The 24,197-nt window shown below is 42.5% G+C and overlaps 1 protein-coding gene across 1 annotated transcript in view; it reads right to left on the minus strand.

Moving 5' to 3' along the window:
- TRIM23 (tripartite motif containing 23) overlaps positions 1–24,197 on the minus strand; it is a 28,795-nt gene that overhangs the window by 3,371 nt on the left and 1,227 nt on the right. Inside the window, exons 2-7 of the mRNA XM_048851898.2 lie at positions 23,786–23,948; positions 9,839–9,960; positions 8,568–8,846; positions 7,734–7,916; positions 6,040–6,255; positions 4,853–4,987 (exon numbers count right to left, since the gene is read on the minus strand). Coding sequence (XP_048707855.1) covers positions 4,853–4,987; positions 6,040–6,255; positions 7,734–7,916; positions 8,568–8,846; positions 9,839–9,960; positions 23,786–23,948 — 1,098 coding nt within the window. The remainder of the gene's footprint in view (positions 1–4,852; positions 4,988–6,039; positions 6,256–7,733; positions 7,917–8,567; positions 8,847–9,838; positions 9,961–23,785; positions 23,949–24,197) is intronic.

Below are 24,197 nucleotides of genomic sequence, written 5' to 3' on the forward strand. Positions count from 1 at the left end.
TGTCTCACTATTTGTAAAGTGCCATTTTAATTTATAGATTAATAGATTTTAAACCCAGAATGAACCATAATGCTCATTTAGTCTGACCTTCTGTCTACGCCATGGAACCTCACTCAGTAAATGATAGGGGAACCATTTACCAGGAACTGTGGAAAGAAGAATGTGCCTTAAACAGAAAGGTTTCTGGAGCTATAAGAATGACCTTTTCCCTCACAACACCAAAAATGTGGTTCTTGTACAGATAGGGGAACTAATTCCAAAACCTGCCTTTTGGCACTAATGGCAAGTAGGAAGGCCAGCCACAGACTAATATAATCTCTCATTCTGATTAATTCTGATGACATCAGAAGTTTCATCTTGGCTGTGGCTCCCTGCAGAACGCCATGAGTCCCTGAGCTCTCATTTCTATGGTGCTTGGTTGTACAGGAATCCAATATAGAAATGCTAATGTAGCTAATATCCATCATTACTTCGTAATTATTATTATATTTGTATTATGGTAGCATCTAGAGGGCAGGGCTCCCCTGTGCTGAGCTCTGTACAAAGAGGCAGTTCCTTCCCTAAAGTGTCTGTTTCCACTGACACCACAAACATAAATTTGATATCAAGGAATGAAGTTTCCTGGTTGAGTTCCGCCTATACACCAAAATATAACTGGTCTGGATTAAAAAAATTCTTGCTTCAAATATATCTGGTCTTTTCTGAAGGTGCAGTGTGAGTTCCTTGGCTATCTAGCAAGTCCATTTTTGCTTCGAGGTCAGTGGAAAACTAGGAGGACTTCAACTTTTCCTCTCCCTCTTTTCTGAGCCCTTTACCTTTACTGTCTTGAAAGGTAACCGATTCTTCTCTGCCCAGGGCATTTTTCCATTGCCATGGGGAAGCTCTGACATCTGGTTGCTCTTACTTTTGGATGAGATAAAAAGACTCTTGTCTTAGTCACAGACCAACCTCGAAGAGAAGGTAGCAGGATACTTCCATTCTGAGCAGCATAATTGCCTCCTATGTACTGTGACAAAGTTCCTGCTCTACCTTGGTGGCTCTTGTGCTTATTGGCAGATTTGCTCGCCTTGGAGCTTCACGGCAGCCCTCAGCTTGGCCATTTTTCTGAACCCACAGTCCAGGTCGACTCCTCCTGTGTCTGACCAGGAGTTGGGAGGATTTGGGGGGAATCCGGGCCCGCCCTCTACTCCAGGTTCCAGCCCAGGGCCCTGTGGAATGCAGCTGTCTAGAGTGCCTCCTGGAACAGCTGTGCGACAGCTACAATTCCCTGGGCTACTTCCCCATGGCCTCCTCCCAACGCCTTCTTTATCCTCACCATAGGACCTTCCTCCTGGTGTCTGATAATGCTTGTACTCCTCAGTCCTCCAACAGTCTGCGTTCTCACTCTCAGCTCCTAGTGCCTCTTGCTCCCAGCTCCTCACATGCACACCACAAACTGAAGTGAGCTCCTTTTTAAAACCCAGATGCCCTGATTAGCCTGCCTTAATTGATTGGCTGCAGGTGTTCTAATCAGCCTGTCTTAATTGTCTCCAGAAGGTTCCTGATTGTTCTGGAACCTTTCCTGTTACCTTACCCAGGGAAAAGGGACCTACTTAGCCTGGGGCTAATATATCTGCCTTCTATTACTATCCTATAGCCATCTGGCCCGACCCTGTCACAGTACTTACTTGTACCCTCTTCTGAAGCAAATGGTATTGGTTGCTCTCAGACAGCGTATTGGACTAGATGGGCCTCTGGTCCTATCCCATACAACCATGTTTGTGGGGTGCTTTTTATTTGTTTGTTTTGTTTAACTTTAGATACAACACTGATGGGGTGTCAAAGTAAACTAAAAGGATGTATACTCAGATTTTGTCCTCCAAATGTGCTTCCCCATCCTGCAAAGATTGCTTCCATAGTGAGTATGCAAGGTCTAGATTAAAAACTGGGTTGCCACTTAAAAAAAACTGGGTTGGTTTTCAGCAATAATCTAAGGGACACTCAGATATGACTGGAGAACGACACTGCATTCTGTGCTGTATCAAGTATGCCATTCCATGACCTCAAAGAGTTTGGATTCTTTCTGTGGCTCCCCCCTCCAGCCCAGGTCTGTTGAGAGACATACCCTCCTGAGCTGGCTGGCTGGTGTCCTTATGGTGGTATCTCCCCAAGTGCTCAGAAGCTCCTGATCAGACTATTCTGTGTTGGAATTATGGTTCCTCATGGCAGGGCTGGACCCAACATGCGGGTCTTACTCTGAGCACCATGCCATGGCAGCAAGAGGGTTGGCTGGCTGGGGACAGGCAGAGCATAATTCACCCTCTAAAGTGTGTAAATGCTGCCTCACAATGGGAACACCACTTTAATGTACCTGGTATTTGTGAGACAGCTCTGCCACACCTGAGTGGGGACAGAGGAGTCTCAGAGAGGAGGCACTGCAGCAGCAGATCTGGGTGGCTGAAACCACCATGCTGCCAAATACCTGCTCTGCGGGGGGGAGGGAAGGGGGGGATATATTTTAACTCACTGCCAATGAAAAATTGAAAATTATATAACAAAATGGTCAGGAGAAACTGACCTGCCAATCTGTTCCACCACCAGAGGCAGAAAAACCTGGTGGCCTGAGCTGAGCGGCTAGGTTTTGTCCTGGAGCTTCCGACAACTACACTAAAAGCTTCCAAATTCTACAGGTGAGGGGCATTAACTCATCAGTAAGGATAAGATTTAGTCACAGAGGTCACAGATTCTCTGACTTTACTGGATCTCTGTGACTTTGGCTTCAGCTGTCAGAGGCAGGGGTGGAGCTGGGGCTATGCATCCCTCTCCATCCCCCACTGCTGTGGCCAGAGCTGTGGGCCTGCCCTCCGTGGCTTCACCTAAGGCCAGAGCCGGAGCCACTGCTGTGTGCCCCTGCCGCAGGGCCTGGGCCTGACTAAGGCTGTCAGTCCCCACCATGGGGATCCAGGTGTCATTCCTTCCTTCCTTCCCCTCCCCCTCCAGCCCTCTCTCCTCCATTATTTTGAGTAAAGTCACAGACAGGTCAGGGCTCCCATTAATTTTTGTTTATTGCCCACGACCTGTCCATGACTTTTACTAAAAATAACCGTGACAAAAATCTTAAACCTTGCTCATTAGTAATCAGTGAGAAAAGCTGTGCTATAGAATCCACTTCTGAATCCCTGACCTTGGTGCAGAAATACTAGGAATATTCCTGAAAATACACACTATTGTCTTCTTGACTCTTTCATGCAAGTTCACATGAATATCTTGCACAAAGTAGTAAAGATTCCAAGTCATGAGGTATCTACTAATAGTAAATTAAAAGCAATACTGAAGTACAGAGTTACGAACTGACTGGTCAACCACACCCTCATTTGTAACCAGAAGTATGCAATCAGGCAGCAGCAGAGACCAAGAAAAGAAAAGAAAAGAAAAGAAAAGAAAAGAAAAGAAAAATACAGTACAGTACTGTGTTAAATGTAAACTACTAAAAAATAAAAGGGAAAGGTTAAAAAAGATTAGACAAGTTAAGGAAACTTTCTGTGCTTGTTTCATTTAAATTAAGGTGGTTAAAAGCAGCATTTTTCTTCTGCATAGTAAAATTTCAAAGCTATATTAAGTCAATATTCAGTTGTAAACTTTGGAAAGAACAACCATAACGATTTGTTCAGAGTTACGAACATTTCAGAGTTATGAACAACCTCTTTTCCCAAGGTGTTTATAACTCTCAGGTTCTACCATACAGATTTTGATAGTAACCCTAGTAATAACATACAGTACAACTGAGACAGTCTCCAGACTGAAGCCCCTTCAGGAAAGCACTTCATTGGCATTGTTCTTGCTGCTTCATAATGAAAACAGCAGCAAGTCACCCAAAATAACAGTGTCTCCTTCCCCCATTAGCAATGAAGAGATATGGATGCAGCCTAATATACAACACAAACAAAACATCATCCTTCACTTTTCTCAAACTTCTTGTCTTTTTGTTCAACTGTGATTCAAAGCCCATTTAAAAATTCTTTAATTATAGGATTAGGAAATAAATCATTTAGAGGAAACTCCAGTGTATTACCAAAATTTCACAAACATCTCAACCTTCTTTCAGAAACAACTTCATATTATTTTGAGATACACATTGAAACTAAGCAGTAAAACCTACTCAGAATATGAAGGCTGCCAATTTGGTACCAAATGCTAAGTTATGAGAGGAACAAATTCACGATGAGAATCAATGGAAGAAATACACCAGTTTGAATGCTGTAAATGGAAATATGTAATGGAATTTTTTTTTTTGTATTTTTAATAGGCAAATAAGAAATCAAATAACCAGCATCCACCAGGCTTGGTGTTTGTCCAAAACCACTCCCAATTTTAGGAGGCGGGGGGGAGAGGTAGGGGGGGAGAGAGCAAATGGGGGGGAAGGCTGCTTTCCGGAGAGTATCTTTTGGTTTTTTAGAACTCCTGACAGCTATCTTGATCATTAAAATAAAATTTAAAAATAATGAAAAATATAACAGTTCAGGTAAAAAAACAGAGATATCTATGTAGCAAACATACTCTAAATGCAAATTGACAAAGAAACACCACTCAAACTGACTGCTTTTTCCCCCCCATCTGGTTCAACAGAGAGTAAGTATCTTGTGTCATAGTGCAAGATAGCAGCCTCCGTATTCTGGAATCAGAGTCAGTCGCACCCAAAAAATTTTTAAAAAGATATATTTTTACACAACAAATGCATTTGCAGCATCTATGAAAAGTCTGGTGATAAATCACTGCAGTTTTCCTTTAATACACATTTTTAATTTCAGAAAGCAGATAGTTCTATTTTCACTAGAATCTTGAAGACATATGAAAAGGGTTTTGAAGACTATACCTTTGTAAAAGTGACAGGAATGCTAGCATCCAGCTGTATATGATCTGCAAGTTCTGTAAATTGCTGCTGCTGTTTTTGTAATGTTTCTAGTAGCCTTGTAATCTCCTGTTTAGCCAACACTACTCTGCAGTCATCCTAAAACAGACAAAAGGCAGAAGCACTCTTTCTACTAGTAAATCATTTAATGGAAAAAAAAAGGGGCAGATAATTATGTATGGCAATAAAACGGTTTTCTTTTTTATTTTGAATAATCTCATAGAACAAAGTTTACATTTACAAAAAATGCATTTAAGAAATGATACATTTTCCACTTTTATACTGCAAATCTAATCCTAATAGAGCTCAAAGAGCTTTGGAAAACAAACAAACAAAAAAAAACAAAGAGAAAACACATCTCTCTCACCCCTCATTCCCCCAGTGATGTGAAAGAACAATATCTATACCATTCACAGAAATGTAGCTTCCTCAGGCTTGGAATATGACAACTGGTTAAATAGCATACAGCAACACTACATAACTGTGAAAAACTGTACCCAGGTGTTAAAACTGGGAAATTTAGGTAAGTAGAATGTCAGTATTTAAGGTGAAATTTGACCAGAGTTAGTTCCCAATGACTTAAAAAGAGACAAAAGCAATTTAAAATCATGTTAAAAAAATAAAAAGCTGTCTTACAATAACAGCATATTAAGTAGATAAAACTGAAAAAATTTTAAAAATAAAGTTGACTTTTTACGAAATATGTTTTTTTAATTTACTTTTTGCTCTTTACTCATCTTGGACAATGAAAACAGACTGGTCAGTTTTACCTTTAGTATAGTAACTTACTTCTCATACTGCACAATGCTACGATGTTTGGGTTGCAAAATTCCAAAGAACCACTTAATTCCAAGCAAACATTTTTCTACCCGACTTTATTTCCAATAAAATATTCATTAGTAACAGCAATTGTAAAACCTTTCCCCTGTAAAACCTATATTTTTAGCCTGAGCTATACACCTGTGTCTCCATATTCACACCACAAATAAATACTATAATGTTTTCAATCTCACTTTATAATAGCGTGTTTCTAACATGATAAAGAAAATTTAAAAGCACAGCATTGTCCAATTTAGCAGTTTATAACCTAAGCTTCATTTACAGATCCAACTATGCACTTGCTCCATGTTACAGCTCACTTAATCACCTACCTGCTGCAAAGTCTTTTCACAGTGAAGACAAGCAGTTGAAACCTGTGACAACAGAATAGTCATGTCTTCTTGTTGTTGTCTAAGCCAAATCAATTTCTCCCGCACATGTGCGTCAACCACACTAAGTGCCATTTCTTCCTGGCGACAAAGGGTTTCATGAAGATCAGAAAAATAGGCTCGGACGCATGAACGGGCATTTTCTGCAGTACCTGGGACCTACAGTGTAAAGTCATAAAATCAAAGATAGAAAATTAACAATCAAAATCATTTTATTCAAATAGCATAATACTTAGTGCTGTGTTACATTCCAACTCCTAACTTCAAAATGAGTGACCGGCAGATTCAGATCTCAACAGGCACAGTTTTGGTGAGGGCTGTATATCTGCTCCCAGCACTAAGGCCTTTGCATAGGTTATTCCAATAAACAATTACTTATTACATGTATACAGTGTATGAAAAAAATACTAACAGGGAGAAATAACTTGAAAAAAATACAACAGCATATGAGGACACATGGACAAACTACTTTCCATAGTACCTCAATGCAGTATAAGTACACCTCTACCCCGATATAACACGACCCAATATAACACGAATTCAGATATAACGTGGTAAAGCAGCGCTCTGGCGGGGTGGAGCTGCGCGCTGTGGCGGATCAGTGCGTCAGCGTGTTTGGCTCCGACGCGCTGCTCTGAGCAGCGTGTTAAGGGTGTCGGGCCGGAGCCGAGGGGTTGGATAAGGGGCAGAGGGTCTCAGGGGGTGGTCAAGGGGCAGTCAGGAGCAGGGCCTCTCCCCCCAGGGTCTGAGAGGCAGGAGTTGTGAGGGGACACTTTTGGGGGCCCCGCAGGCCCAGAGTGGCCCGGGTGATTAATGGGGGGCTGGAAGCAGCCTGCTCTGCTTCCCTCGCCCTGGCCCCAGCCCTGTCGCTCAGGGGAAGGGATCCCCCACCCCCACACACACTCACCAGCAGAGGCAGAAGCAGAGCAGCCCAGCCCCAGCCCGCCAGCTCCCAGCCACAGCGCTCCACTTCCCGCTGCTGGTGAGTGCGGGACCTTTCCCCAACTCCCCGCCCACCCCACCCAAGTGACATGGCTGGGGCCGGGGCTGCGTCGCTCTGCTTCCCGCCGCAGGCGAGTCCTTTCCCCAACCTCCCCACGCTCACCGGCAGTGGGAAGTGGTGCGCTGCAGCTAGGGCCACGTTGCTCTGCTTCCCGCCGCTGTCAGCGAGTGCCTGTCAGGGGTCAGGGGTGTGGATGGGGTAGGGGCAGTCAGGGGACAGGGAGCAGGGGGTTTGGGTAGCGTCTCTGAAGGGGGCAGTCAGGGAACAGGAAGCAGGGGGCCAAAGCAAGTTTGATATAACGCGGTTTCACCTATAACGTGGTAAGATTTTTTGGCTCCTGAGGCTTATATCGGGGTAGAGGTGTATATAGCTCTCCCCAAAGCCACTCTAATTTCAGTAAAATCAAGGAGACAATCAACGTGATAGAAGTTCTCCTGGCATCTCTCTTGGGACTCAGTCTTTCCAGGTGTGAGCACATTCAATTTCTACTGACTTTGCAGAACTGAGGCTACTCAGTAACTTGCAGAACTGGACTCTGAGTGAGCTCTTATGTATAATTCTCATACAACACTCTTAAAAGATTTTGTTTACTACAGAAAAAATTATGTTGTGTTTGAGAAAAACAATTTCTTACATGTTCTGTGTGGGCCATTCCAACTCCATCTTCCACTATTTGTTCTCCTCCTTCAATTTGTTGAACAATTCCAACTAGTTTTCTGGAATAGTCTGAGATTTCTTCTGTGAAGGTTCTTATACAGTGTGCCATGTCTAAAATGGATGCACGGATCTGGTTTGCTTCTGGTTCCAAAACAGAATGCTACGATCAAAAGCAACACATACCAAATGTCAGCTCTAAGTTTCCCTTCCAGTCACCATCAGCCGAGCTAAAATAAGATTTCCCCCCCATACTATGCAAAAGAATTAGGGAAGGAAAAAAGAGGAAAAATTTGGACTAAACTTAATCTTTGATAAATTAAAAAAAAAAAAATCAGGTATTATTCATTTTGTTATGCGACTGAAACAGGGATATAGCAATCACACAAATAACTACATGTGCACATTTGTCTTTCCCCCCCATCTTTAATAAAATGTAAAGAGAAAAAGGGAAAAACTGTTTGGACCACCATCTATTGTCTGGGTGACACTGCAACCCCTACATCATGAACAGCTGACAACTATCAAAACTGGTGGCTTGCATAGATAATGAGTCTTTCTGCCTTATAAATAGATGAAGAACAGCACTGTGGTTTTACAGATCACAATGATTTTTTGTTTGTTTGTTATTGCGCTGTTACCACAGCAGTTGCCTGAAGTGAAGGAAAGGAACAAAAAGGCAGGGACGTTCTTGATAAAGGCTTAAAGATCAGGCATGAAAGAGAGGGAGGGAGTTTGTGTGCTTAACAATGGAAAGAAGTATTATTTTCTTAAACGATCCAACAGCACGAGTGTAATAGAAAAACAACAGTACCTTATGACCTTGATGCTTTCCATATTCTTTGCAGACACAACACATTAGGGGACTGGTCTGACAATCTTCTTCTAAACAAACAAATTCAATGGCATGCACCTGGTGCTGGCAACACAGGGTCTTCTCATGAGGTTTTTCAGCAAGAGGTACACGCCTATGTTTTGCTAATGTCTTCGTAGAATGGGTAAGCTGTGAACACTCGGCACACAAGTGAGTGGCACAAACAGTGCAGTATACAGATGCAACATGAGCTTCATCTTCATCACAACGAATGATGCTCTTTAACAAAAAAGCCTTAATGCGTTAATATTGGATTTCAATAATTGAAAATAAATTAGATTAGATACTTTCAACTTGTCCAAGCCTAAAAATTTCACTCCCCTTAAAATCATTAATTGCTAAGAAACGTTCACCTTATTCCAAATGGGTGATTTTAAATTCTGCACTCTCTCACCAAGCCCTTCTTTACAAATAAATAAATATATTAAAAAAATTCACCATTTGAGTGAACCACAGGAGACTGATTTTCAGAGGTCCTGAGTATCCACAACTCAAACTGAATTCAATAGGTACTGAAGATGCTCAAAAACAATGAAAAGTCAGATCCCAGACTTTTCTCCAATGTCTCTTTTAAAAAACAAAAACAGGATATCAATGGGTGAGCACCTCTTTAAGACAATACATTGTTTCTAGGATGGATTATATTGTACTGGCTCAGTCATGATCTCACTGCAATAACATCAGTGTATAAGCAGCCATCTGGAAACACTCAAAACAGCTAATTAATGTAGTTACCAAATTAATGTAAAAGGATGAAATTTGGGAAAGAAAGTCATTTTCAGATTTTTAGGAAGTGCTGCAGCTTTTCTTTTTTTTGTAATACTGCAGCTAAAAGACATTTATAAAGAGGAGCAGTCTCCAGAAGAGTTTAATGACTTTTTTCAATGCACGTAAGTGTGCAAATTAAGTGGTAATTTTGGTTTTGCCTCTACTTGAATCTATATGTATTGGACCATAATCACTGCACAAATGAATTATTCAAGTTTTTAGTACTTCTTTATTCTGAAAAAATGCAAATAATTAAACAGCAATTCGTGTATTAGCTGGCTGAGATCTAGGATTTGTATATATACACAATACATACATTCTGCAACCATAGGAACTTTTAATTGGTAAGTGTTTGGTTTTAATTTTTGTTAAGCTCAAAACAAACTAACTATCTATCTCCTCTTCACAGTTTTAAACAAAGGTAAGTATTCTTGAATCAATACCTCTCCAGACTGGCCAATAGCTTCTTCTGTTGTCCCACATTGGCCAGCAGGGCCATTCTGCAGTCGTTCCAAAAGCTCCAGCAAAGCAAAGTTTTTTTTCAAGCCCCAGACACCTGAATCTCCTATTTTTGAAATAGAAAATTAGATTTAAAAACCACCACCACAAACTGCACTTGCATTTCTGCCAGTTAGAGATTAAGAGACATACATATTCCCACTAAACTGCTAGAACCAGAGTCAGTTATAAAAACAATTCTCGGTAATTTCCGCAGCATGGAAGCTGGCAAGATTACTCTAAGAATTAACAGTATTTTAACAAAACCAGTGGTAAGGATCTGCAAAATTTTAAGCAAAAAAGTAACGAATTTTTGACTGCCACAAATCTGTACAACACAAAGCTTTTTCCCGATCACCCATTATAAATATACTATTATCAAACACTTAACAGTGAAAAACAATTTGCACCCATCCTTAAGATCCCTGCATGACCACAAAAGATCCAAAGGCAGCAAAAATATATATTTCTGCTGCACTAGCGGGTCCAGTAGCGGAAAACCAGTGACACAGATGTGAAATCTGCAGCAGATCTCAACCTGGGAAAATGTCAGAAGAGAAGTAGATGTGTCATCCACAAACAAGGGACCATATATAGCACTGATCCACCTGGCCAAAAACACTGGAGGAAAGCGGCATGCCACATTCACTCCTACTACACCATCACCATTTTACACAGATCAGCCGGTGGCTGGCCACCTGGAAGCACACAGTGATGCCAAGCGAAGACAGGAAATCCCCTACAATTCCTTTCCTCTGGGGCCACCCTTCAAGGGGTATCCAAAATGTGGACAGGGACTGAGTATTTGCTTCTAAAATTCCAGGAAGGAAGCCACTGTCTGTGATTTCCCTCTACATCCAATACCATGGATGTGATAAGGCTTTCACAGAAGTGCCCCGTACAATGCTCTTCCTGCCAAGATCTTCATGGTTCTTCACCCTTCTGCCCATATAGAAGACAATAAGGCCTACAATGTTTGATACATCAATAGTCATTTTTAAAAATCAAATCCTCAGGTACTTTTCACTCAGTATGCCATATCTAAATAAAATCTAATATATCATTACACCAGTTGATCTTCTGAAAAAAGAGGTAGGCAAACAAATGTAATCATCTGTCAATTTAACTTGTATTCATTACTGGGGAAGGGAGAAAGACATTCTGGAAACTGTTTCTCAGAATAACAATAAAAGTTACACATGATCAGCAAAGGGGGGGAAAATGGATATCTGAGCTGATTCAAGGTTTGTCTAGACCAAAGGTGGGCAAACTATGGCCCGCGGGCCACATCCAGCCCGCAGGACTCTCCTGCCCGGCCCCATAGCTCCTGGCCCGGGAGGCTAGCCCCTGGCCCCTCCCCTGCTGCCCCCCTTTGGGGGCAGGGAGGGTTGGATAGAGGGCAGGGGATGCTCAGGGGGCAAAGGTGTGGATAGGGGTCACGGCAGTCAGAGGGCAGAGAACAGGAGGGTTGGATGGGGCAGGGATCCCGGGGGGCAGTGAGGGGTGGGGGGTCCAGGGGTGGTCAGGGGACAGGGAGTGGTGGATGGGGTAGGAGTCCCGGGGAGCTGTCAGGGGGCGAGAAGCGGGGGAGTTGGATAGGAGGCAGAGGCCAGGCCACGCCTGGCTGTTTGAGGAGACACAGCCTGCCCTAATCAGCCCTCTATACAATTCTGGAAACCCGATGTGGCCCTCAGGCCAAAAAGTTTGCCCGCCCCTGGTCTAGACTGTTAAACTCCATAAAGGTGTAATATGTATTGAAGACATTAAACCAAAATTTCTCATTCCAATCAAGTCTGTTCACATTGGCGACAAAATAGTGAATGCGTACACACAGCAATGCGACTTGTCAGGAAAAATGCCCGGTTTTGGTGACAAAATACTTCCACCCCTACGAGATACTTTTTCCTGTTCCCTTCCCTTTATTATCGACAAAGAGCCAATGTAGACACAACACATGCTTTAATTGCTTTATTTGGCCTCCAGGAAGTGTCCCACAATGCCCATCCTGACCACTCTGGTCAGCAGTTTGAACTCTGCTGCCCTGAATCCAGGTAAACAACAATCCGCCCCTCCCCCTTGCAAGCCCCGGGAATTTTAAATTCCATTTCCTGCTTGCTGGTTCGGCACAGGGAGGTCTTATCGTGTCTTTCCAGATGACCGTGGCGGGCTATTGCATCAAACGCTCTCCTGCCTGGACCACAGCAAAGCTGTTGGATCTGATCAGTATATGGGGAAAGGAGTCTGTGCAGTCCCAGCTGCACTTGACCCATAGGAACTGGGATATCTTAAGGCTTGTCTGAAAAGGACTATGATTGGGGCACGTTGCAGTGCAGATCGAAGATAAAGAAGCTGAGGCAGGTGTACCATAAGGCAAGGGAGGCAAACCGTCACTCCAGTGCTGCACCTAAAACCTGCCATTTCTATAAGGAGCTGGACGGTATCCTCAATGGTGATCCCAACTCCAAGAGCCCCGTGGATACTTCGGAGAGAATGGAGGAGGCAGAAGGAGTACCTAACCGGGAGGATGAAGTTATTGATGAAGAGATGGAGCTAGACTTGGATGTGGCACTCCCAGCGGAGTCAACCGGTGGGGCAGGCAGCCAGGAACTTTTCTCCACTCCTGAGGTGCCTAGCCAGTCCCAGCAGTTGCTCTCTGGCAAGCAAGAAGCAGTTGAGACGCCTGGCAAGTGGCTGTGGCGTGTGTAGTGCGGAGGTGGGTTCAAGGCATAGAAACGTGGGAGGCTGGCTGTGTTTCTGTGAGCTGGACATTTCCCAGTGTAGTACTGTGGAACAAGGTGTTGATGCACGCTGAGATATGATGGGAATCCTTCAGAGAGATCTCCAGCAAAGTTTCCTGGAGGTACTTGGTACTTCTCTGGCGCAGATTGCACAGCAGTGCAGCTTTGTTCCTTCCCCCATTGTAGGACACTGTCCCATGCCATTCAGCAATCACTTGTGCAGGGACCAAAGCGGCACATAGGTGAGCTGCATAAAGAACAGGGCGGAAGCCGCAAGTGTGCGGTAGATGTACCCTGGTTTCCCTGCTTACCCTCAGCAATGAGATGTCTGCTAGAATGATCCCTGCCTGTGGAAAAGTGTGGGATAATTTGAGTGTTATTTCCCTGTAAAGCGGCACCGCAACCCCTGCAAAGACTGTATTTTCTTCTGTTCAGGTGCAGCACTCTCCCCGACCCTCCCGCAAAACTCACAATATTTTGGGTGCTGGAAGAGATGTGTGCCTGGCAAGGGTCACGAGAAAGTGATTGGTATGTTGCAAAAGGTGCATATAAGTGAAATGTTTCAACACTGTGCTTGAATTTAATAACCCCGCTTCTGTGAATTGTCCTGTGCTTCACCAGATGTGGCCTTCAGGAACACCCCATACACCCCTGCTGACCGTCTCCACCAGATAAGAAAGAGGCCAAGACGCAGCAAAGGTAACACGTTCTGGGAGGTACTGCAGTGCTCCAGTACAGAGAAAAGGGAATGAAAGGAGTGCTGGGAGGCCGAAAGGCAGGACAGAAAAGAGAATCAAACATTTGCTAGGGATGCAACTGAGCGGATGATAAAAGTAATGGAGGAGCAAACAGAAATGCTCAAGTCTTTAATAATGTTGCAGAGTGAGCAGGTCCGGGTTCAACCTCCACTGCAGCACATGCACAGTTCTTTACAAGCCCCCCCGCCCGCCCACCCACCCACCCACATTCCGCCCGCACATTCTTTTCCACTGTCTGGGACTCCTCAGTTTCCCCAACACTCCACCCCTTCGCACAACTTTCACAATGATAGCTAGACTGCCCTTTCCCAGTCCCTCTTTTCCCGGCAAGCATCTGTGTTTTGGTAAGTGTCAATGTGCTATTTCTTGGTCAATAAAGGCAAAGTTTTATAATGTTAAATGATCTTTATTTTGTTTTCTACAAATTCACATTGTAATCACAAGTACATGAACAGGCATTTTAATCATTTTCTTACTGGGATATGTGGCCCCAGATGTCAACATAGCCTCCTAGGAAAAAAACATGGAATGCATCATGGAAGCTACTCTAAAGATGTATGTTGCTGCTGTTCATTGTCAAAGTGCTCCTCCAAAGCCTCCCTGATTTCAATTGCTGCCCTCTGGGCTCCTCTGACAGCCCTAGTATCTGGCTGCTCAAACTAAGCAGCCAAGCACTCTTCCTCAGCGTTCCACCCCTGAGCAAACATTTCACCCTTAGATTCACAGAGATTATGCAAAGTGCATCATGATTTAGGGATCAAAGTCTCATTAAGAAGCTCTCAGCCTTGCCTAGCAGGTCACTAGGCTCAGCACACAATCCCCCAAATATCTTGTGCCATACATCTAAAACACAAAGCAGAATGGACAGGAAATAAAGATTTCATTTAATTTTTAATCTGCTAAAGTTTAAGTAGGCGGTTAAAGAAGAATGTCTTCAGACAAGAAGTCAGTTACGTGATTTCAGTGTAATTTGCCAAGTAATCAAGATGTTTGAAGTCAGACAGCATTACTTTCACACTGTAACTTAATTACAAAATTATTCTGTATTAAAATATAGACTTTCAAGAACACTCGATCAAGTGTTTATTTTATAAATAAAAAAAAATGTTGCAGGGATTAAGTCATGTGGTGTATAACTAGATTCTACTTTAATCTCTGCAACACCTCAGTTCAAATCCTCCTTGGAGCACAAGGGTAAAAGTTTAAAATCTCATCCTTGTGCCTAGTGAGGATGTTTGTACATTACAAAACCACTACACAATCTGGCAGTCTCCCCTCAGAGGAGGCATAAGACATAAATACCAGAGAGTATGCAGATCAGACACAGTAACAGAGCAATGTAAGGAAATCTGGACTGATTCTAATCCAGTGACATCAATCTGTCACTTTCAAGAGCACAAACATTTTAAAAATTCCAAAGCTTACATATCTTTAGACACAAATTGCCTTAAAGACAACTGACAATATGGTACAGAGAACTTAAGATATAAATCAATACTTCTCTTACACATAAAATTCTAAAACTCTACCTGAGTTCTCAAATAGTATCTGAGATGAAGTGGAAACTTTGGGAAGGAAATACAGTCCATGGAAAGCCTTCTGCAAGGTCCAGGGATCTGTCTGTGGAGATGGGTCAAATCCTGGCAATGGTAGCTAGATTTTTGCCTGTTACCACCTCCATGATCTGGAACATCACTACTTTTGGTGGTGAGGGCACACCCAGGGGTAGCCACTGGCAGAAGCTGCCTTAGTAGCAAGGCTCAGCTGAAGCACTACTTTATGGGAGCTGGTGAGGGCAGGTGAAAAGACAGGGACTCCAGAACTGGTACAAAGACTTCCAACAAATCCCTTCGGAGATACAGGTTCTGAGAGGTGGAACTCATGTTAATTACATGAGGGGGAGAAAATAACCGTCCTTTACCCACAACATTTTGGAGGGTAAGAATTCTGTTGTGGAACTCTAAGAGTTTTCCTTCCAAGGAGCCATTTTGCAGATTTTTTCCAATGGTAGGCGATGAGGGTGAAATCACCTGCACCAATATTTAATCAGGAACTTCCAAATGTAACAAGCTTTACAGTAAAAAGAAAAGGAGTACCTGTGGCACCTTACAGACTAAGAAATTTATTTGAGCATAAGCTTTCGTGAGCTACAGCTCACTTCATCAGATGCATGCAGTGCTAGAGTGATGTAAAGGAGCCTTATAAATGACAGCAAGGTAATCCTCAGCTAGAAAGATCTATGTGCATTTCTCACTTTTTTCTTGTGCCAAAGTGACACAATGGGGTTAAATTACAGCTCGGGATTTATTTTACTTACCCATATATAAAGACTGAGGGCAAACAAAAGATTTACCAAGCAGTCAAAATGTCAGGACAATCAGAACAATGCACTTTCCGAAGTACCCAGCCAGGACCAGGACAATGATTAGCAAAATTGTATGACTTTCATGTGTGAAACTCCGAGCAATTTAAAATGACATTCTACTTTTTTTTTGCACGCGCGCGGTTTGGTATTCTGTAAAGTAATTTAAATGAAAATCCAGGATTATAACTGGAATGCAGGGTATTAATTACCAAGTGTTTGTAACTTCACTTCCATGTGTATTTAGCAAATGTTGAATAGTTATTGTGACTTTTTTCTGTATTGTAGATTAAATTAATTGCCAAAACAATTGAAACTAGTGTGATTATATTACATTATTTTCACAAATAAAATATGCAGAATTTTGCAAAAATGTGAATTTTTTGGTGCAGAATTTTGAATTTTTTGACATGGACTCTCCCCAGGAGTAGTAATGAGATTCTGTAAACAGATAACTTATACATTTAGTAAAATACTTTTCGCATAGCATTATCAATAAATACTTTCAAATCCCACATTATTTCATCTGCTACTTCAGCAGTAGTCAGGAATTGCTAAACATGCGTTCCCAATTTGCTTTCTTTTAGCAGGAACAGTAAATGCACAGGCTCCATTGTTGCTAACTTTAGCAGGAGTACAATACAAGAAAATAAACACCTGATTCTTTTAAAAAAAGGAAGTCTAACTTGCATGCAGATCTATGGATGTATACTTTGTGAATCTACCTTAGACCTCTCCATAGAAACTGGACAAATATTTGCGGTATCGTGTAGTAGCTTAGCTTCTCTTCTTTGGTTCTTTTATACACCAAGGCACCACATCGTTTCAACAACCAACTGAAAAGAAAATCTGCATAAAACTCACTGTTACTAATTAAGGGCCTTCATGCAGTAGAAAGCAGCTCCACACAGCCTCACTGGCTACAAAACTTCATTTATGAAAATACTTCTCCCTAATAGTGAACCTGTGATGTACATTTAGTCATTAAGCAGCTGCCTCAAACTACCTCATTATAACGGCAGAAAGCCCAGTTACCATATATAGCAATCACGGTCCTGTAAATGGAGGGGGGACTCACTGAGTTGGGTTCCTCACTGGCTGATTGACGTTCAGATAGAACAAAACTTTAGAATGGGCCACAGATCCCAGAGAAATCTCACTGGCTGACAAGTTCTACTCTTAAGTTCAGTCAAGGAAATGGGAGAGGAAATCCTAAGCAACTCAGTAGGCAAGCCCCCTCCAAAAGCAGCAAAAATGAGGTAGACAGAGGAAAGGTAATAGAAGTGGTGGACCTTGTCATTTCTAGTAATCAAGGAGGGGAAACAGTAAGAGAAGTACCCCACACAACTCCAGTTTTACCTGGCCCATAGGCTGGCTAACTCTCACATTGGGGCAACAGACAAGCTTCTTCCTCTGACCACAGAAACTCTAGGCTTTATATTGGACCTGGCCCTCCTTCTGTTCCAAAATAGCAAGTTGCTAAGCATGGGATTTTCCTTTGCATAAGCTTCCTTACCTCTGAGTTCCTTAGCTACACAAAAGTCTCTTGCTGCTGATTGGCATGCCTGTGAGGAACCCACACCAACAAAACACCCTCTCTCTAAACTGAGCCAGACTTCTGTGCAGCCAGCATCTGGGACATACAAGGTGAAGAAGAACACAGAGAACTTTGTTTTCTCCTCTTTCTGGATCATGTCCTAGGTTTTTCTGTGAGTGTTCAATTGTATGTGTAGTTAAGAGGTCACTAGCACAGTCTTATGCTCAATAGGACAACATGGATCTCAGAAACAAGATAATGAAATATTTATTCATAGCAACCATTTGAAAGTACAAAAGAGAAACTTCACTAAACATGTAGACTATTGTAGAAAAAATGGGGAGTTAGTTGTATTAAGAGGCTAAATTTAACCTATATGATTTTAACATTGCAAGAATATTTTAAAACTATTAAAAAAGTTCTTCCACGTTTTAGAAGAATTCTGAGTTTCAGTGAACAAGGGCAGTAAATGGGAGTTTTGCCAGGGAGTTTTCTAGGTAAAGGAGGAGTGACTACATGATCCTTGGGATAAATTTGTTTGTTGTCCTGTGACTGCTTGATTGAAGTTCATAGAGTTTGGGGGCTTGTATGCTAAGCCTAGCTCCCTCTTAGGCAAGGTTGAAAGCTCTTCCTAATGAGGCTCTAAATCAGCTGCTGTAGCAGATGACTGGCAGATAGCTAATGTAATGCCGGTTTTTAAAACAGACATGATCCTGGCAGTTACAGGTTGGGAAGCCCCATTTCAGTACCAGGCAAACTGGTTGAAACTATAGTAAAGAACAGAATTATCAGACAAACATGATGTGTTGGGGAAAAGTCAACGTGGCTTTTGTAAAGAAAAATCATGACTCAATCATCTAATAGAATTCTTTGAGGGGGTTAACAAACATGTGGACAAGGGTGACCCAGTGGACATAGTGTACTTGGACTTTCAGAAAGCCTTTCATAAGCTCCCTCACCAAAGGCTCTTAAGTAAAGTAGGCAGACATGGGATAAGAAGTAAGGTCCTGTCATAGATCAGTAACAAATTAAAAGACATAAACAAAGGGTAGGAATAAATGGTCAGTTTTCACAATGGCAAGAGGTAAATAACAGGGTCCACCAAGAATATATATTGGGACTAGTGCTGTTCAGCATATTCATAATGATCTGCAAAAAGAGGCAAACACTGAGGTGGCAAAGTTTGTAGACAATACAAAATTATTCTAGACAAGTTCAAAGCAGACAGTAAAGAGTTACAAAGGGATCTCACAAAACTGGGTGATTGGGCAACAAAATGACAGGTGAAATTCAATTATAATAAGTGCAAAGTGCACTTTGGAAAATATAATCCCAACTATACATACAAAATGATGGAGTCTAAATTAGCTGTTAACACTCAGGAATGAGATCATGGGTAGTTCTCAGAAAACATCAGATCAGTGTGCAAGCAGCAATGAAAATAACCTAACCATGTTAGGAATCATTAGGGAAGGGATGGATAGATAAGACAGAAAAATCATGCCACTATATAAATCCATGGTATGTCCACACCTTGAATACTGCATTCAGTTCTGGTTGCCCCATCTCAAAAAAGATATATTAGAATTGGAAAAAGTAAAGCGAAAGGCAACAACAACAACAAAAAAAGATAATGGGTATGGAAAGCTTTTATACAAGGAGAGATTAAAAAGACTGGAACTATTCATCTTAGAAAAGAGATGACTCAGAAGGGATATGATAGAGGTCTATAAAATCATGAATGATGTGGAGAAAGTGAATAAGGAAGAGTTATTTACCTCTTCACATAACACAGGAACCAAAGGTCACCCAATGAAATTAATAGGCAGCAAATTTAAAACATACATACTTCTTCATACAGTACACCGTCAACTTGTGGAACTTGTTGCCAGGACGCACGGTGAAGGCCAAAAATATAATTCTTTTTTGAACCCAGTTATACAAGTTCAGGGAGGATAGGTCCATCAATGGCTATTAGCCAAGATGGTGAGGGACACAACCCCATGCTCTGGGTGTTCCTAAACCTCTGACTGACAGAAGCTGGGACTGGTAACAGGGAATGGATCAGTTGAAAAATTATCCTGTTTTGTTCATTCCCTCTGAAGAATCTTGCACTGGCCACTCTCAAAAGACAGGATACAGAGCTAGGGGGACCACCGGTCTGACCCACTATGGCCATTCTTATGTTCAGCTTTCAACAGTGAGCACAAAATGTGAGAAGTAGTGTCCAGATATAGCTGGGGGTCAATCCTGTCTTTTATGGAATCTAGCTCTCATCCAATACTAGCAAATTTCCAAGAATACCCTAAGGCCACAATACTACTTATGCAGTGTAGGCCAGCCATGGATGTTTTAGCCACTATGTCATTCAGGCCTACTTTGAGCAGTGATCTACAATCCTCACCTTCAATAATCTACTTTTTTCAGTGAGTTAGATTTCTTGCTCTCCCTCCTCCTTTCCTTACAACTCAGTAACTGCAATTTCCATGTTGGTGCCTCAGGGGACACTAGCTGCAGGTTTCCTCACAGTCAGTCTCATTTCACCTGCAACCCATATCAATGCTCCCACTCAGTGAAGTAGTCACTCATTTCATCTGATCTGAAAACACTTCCCTCCTATCTCTCTGTAGCTGGATTCCCACTCTGACAAATATCTTGTCTCCTTCAGTGCTTTCAAACTGCCCCCCTCCCCCCCCGCTACCCAATCCTCCTGCAACTTCCAGCCCAACAACATCCACCAGTTCTCCTCCACTCTTCCTCTTAGCCCCCCACTCCCCTTTCCTCTACTGAATCATTCCTTGGCTCTCTTCACCACTCTTGGTTCATTTGCCCCTCTCTGCCTTCACAAGGTTTACCCTAGCAACCTCCTGTCCTCACTCACCTCCTCAATCCCAAAATATGCTTCCTCCACTTTTGCTCTTGCACAGCTTAACACTTACAGCAGAAATCCCTGTCACAGGGTTACAAGGTAACTGCACCTGTATTTCCCCCTGCCTGGTCCCTTGAGGGCACTCATTTAAGGTTTCTGGGGCCCAGCCATCACCTCTGTTGGGTGAAGACTGCACAGGCCTTACAGTGCGATTTCCACAGCAAGCCAGTCTTCTGTCTCTTCGAGAGCTACAAACAGTGTATTGCCAGCAGTTACAAGTTACCACAGAACTCTTGCTAAGCGAGTACCTTTATTCTCAAGGCAAAAGCGTCACAGAAAAGACATAAAAACCAACAGACGCTACTATGGGCACGTTCAAACCTTACTAGAGATCACCCATCAGTCTTATGGGGCCCTGGTAGACAAAAGTTTTTCCCACCCTTTGGCAAAGGTTGGAGCCTTTGGACAGAATTTCTTGTCTGTTTGCTGAGTCAGAAAGTAGGCCCTGAGTCAGTACAAGGGCAGCCTTCTTAAACCAAAATCCCTTTATCTTTCCAGTCTCTGAAAACCCAGTATGAACCAGTGTATGCAAATCTCCCCAAGAAGTGGTCTCTCTCTAGAGATATTTACACGATTCACCTTAATAGCCCCCACTGTTTTTGTTCCTAAAGGTGTTGTGGTAAACACCCTCACATAGTAGAGCACAATCATACATACAATACCTGGCCCACAGTGATACATAAATTTAATACAATACATTCCCCTAGAGACAGTGCATGTGGCTGCAATATCTGTCACAGTCCTATCTATTATAAATTCACTTTCTCCTTCAGTTCTGCTATCCTCCTAGCCAGGCAGTTCTATATATTCAGCTTCACTGAATCCCATATTCACAACCTCAGCCACCTATTTTTTGCCTTTGACTCCCTCCTTAAACATCCCCCACTCCTGCTATCTCCGCCCTTTCCATATAAGGTTTCTTTCCCATCCCCCAAAGGAAAGATCGGCAAGATCTGTAAGACCTCTCTCCTCCCATCATCAATACTGAGACTTTTCATCTGCTCTCCTCCTCCAATTCCTCCACATGCTCCATGCCAGCTTGCCTCCTGATCTTCCTTGCCACCATGTTCATTGTCTCCTGCTACTTTCTCCAGAGATTTGTTTCCCCATAAACATGCTCTCATTTTCCCATCTTAAACACTGACTTCACTGTGACCTGCCTCTTCCACTAACATCCATTTTCACTTCACTTCCAGACTGAGTGTGCCATTTACCACTTCCACATTGAGTTCCTGCTCCTCCAACCCCATCATTGACCCCTTTGACTCCAGCTCCAGCTCCACCCCTCACCACTCCACTGAAACTACTGACTTAGGATAGGGCTATGCTACACAGGCATAGCTACAGTGCTACAGCTGCACTACTATAGCGCAGACACTTCCTACGTTGGTGGTAGGGGGTTTTCAGTCATCATAGGTAGTCCACCTCTCTGAGAGGCAGTAGCTAGGTCAACAGAAGAATTCTTCCATCCACCTAGGGGGTTACATCGACCAGAATATATTACACAGGGTGCATTCTTCGCAGCCTGAGCTACAAAGGTAGGTCAATCTAAGTTATAGGCATAAGACAGGCCCACTGCTGATCCCATGGTTAAATCCCAGGACCTTTGCTCCACCCTCTCTCTCTTGACATCAGTGCCTTTTGACATTAACCCTCCCTATTTCTTAAAAATGTCATACATTGGCTTTTATGATTATTCTCTCATCTTATCTCCTATCTCTCATTCAGACCTGTTGTATTTCATGTGATGTCTCCCTCTCAACTGTTGTAATAACGGAGCCTACAAATTTACCCTAACTGTGAGCTCAACTGTGGGAAAGCAGATAAAATTTTACAAAATATTCCAAAAATCTGTAACAAACGTTGGTGGGAAAAGGTGCAAAAGGAAACACTAAGACTGAATTAGTCCAAACAAAAAGGCTCATTAATATAAAACAAGCACTGTACTAAGATCACACCTGCTAAACAAGAGAAGCACAGGACTGGGAATTAATGAACCACAATTGGCATGTCGAAAACTAGGCCTAACTAACTGTTGGACAAAATAACGAGATGACAAGCTAGTTTGCCCATCATTCCCTTTTTGGGGTCCTCAAAAGAGAGAGACTTGGGAGGTAAAATTGACAGTCGCAAACGGTGGCTGGCTGAAAGTCAACAGAACAGGATGGAATGAGCTTTGCCATCATGGCTGCCACTCCCACCATCTCTTGGGACCCCAGGATGTGCTGTGACACTGTTTGGCCTTTGTCATCTGGATCCTGAAGGATGTCCTCACCAGATCAGGCCAGACGGTGGAACCCAGACACCACCACTTCCACCGGCTCAATCCCGAATAACATCTTGGATGTGAGACAGTGGGTGTCCTTTTCCTTCCCCATCTTATTTCTTCTCTTTCCAACTTCTCTCCTTTTGTTGAGTAAGAGTCTGGCTTAGCTAGCCAAAAGTGTATATTTTGCAACACTGCTGTAAGCCTGTCACCAAAGAGTCAACTAAAAGCAGTGCCCTAAACAGCCCAATTCCGGTATGAGTTTGCCAGGTCTTCAGAGTGGCGAATAAGACCAACTGCCATGCCTGAGTTTTTCCAGCAGCAAGGATGCAAGTGAAAGTCAACACCAAAGACAGAAGCTGCATTTTCAATCGTGGCTGTTTCTTTTCTCTCCCCTCTTATGTACGTTTGTCTTGTTTTGTTCACTAGAAAACAGGACTGGACTTCAACAGGAGCTACTCCAGCCCAGTTCAACTACCTTCTCTTTCCCCCAAAAAAGGACAGTTACCATCTTTAATGTCATCTAAGGGACTGTCAAACAGAGAGGTTTTTCACTAAAGGCTCTCGCCAGCTAAAGAAGAAAAGGAATGTTGTTAAAATTAAAGCCTTACTTAATACCTTTTATTTCAAATGCTCTCTTTTTCCTTTTTCTGCATCTTTAATAAAAGATACAAAGAACGTTTAATAGTGTATTTGCCAAGGTACTAATCAAGCTGAAATCTCTGTATATCAAACCCTGAACTTTGCCACTATTTAATGTTGTATAGTGACAGAGTCATATTAACATCTTTGACTCTGTGGGCCCATATAGTCCATTTAAGTTAACACAGCACATCTCAGGGTGCATGTTCTCAAGGAAAAAGTATATTACCACGTTAGCTAACCCACGGAAATAATGTGAGGTAAAATCCTAGTGAAGACAAGTAGTCTGTAGTTTTCATGTTAACAGGTCCAGTTAAAAGTATGGAGCGGGGAGCCAACCTAACACAGGGTAGAAACACTTTTCTGAGTAAAGACAAGGTCTCAGAACTATTACCTTATTATATCATCTTCCACTCCCTTTACTCCATCAATGTTTTGCCACCCATTAGTCTCTCTCTCCTATCATTCCTTACGTATAGAATAAACTCCCTCTCCCACAAAATTTGTAAAAACACTACCTTATCCTTCTTGAGACACATGTCTCACCAGCCTACAAACAGAAATGAAAGTCTCTGGTAAGTTAGTAGTCATGTTCTTGTCATTCTTAAATTACACTAATCTAATTAAAGACACACACACACACATAATTTTCATCCTTACCTAGTTCAGTAACTTGTCTATCAAAAGGACAGCGAACTGCTCTACCATGGAGAGGAAGCCGAGTAAGACAGTCATGGCAGACGGTATGACCACACAAAAGCAGCCTGGGAACTTTATCACCTTGCAAAGAAAATACATCTTCACAGACTCCACACTCAAGAACCTATAAATCAAGAGATCATTTTGAACAGATCAGAAGCAATCACACATCAAGAGTTAAGTGGCCCATGTTACAGTGGTAGCTCTTGTATAAAGAAATCTACCATGCAGCTGCACTCTGAAACCAATTAACCCCAGCAATTGTCCCATTAGATAGTTCTTCCTTTGTGGATTCCAGTCATGATTTTCTTTTGTACAGCCCTTTCTCTCTGCAAATGAACTGAAGCATGAGCACTGTCCATCACAGTGTGAA

This window comes from Caretta caretta, chromosome 5, assembly GCF_965140235.1.
Source record: "Caretta caretta isolate rCarCar2 chromosome 5, rCarCar1.hap1, whole genome shotgun sequence".
NCBI classification, from domain to species: Eukaryota; Metazoa; Chordata; order Testudines; family Cheloniidae; genus Caretta; species Caretta caretta.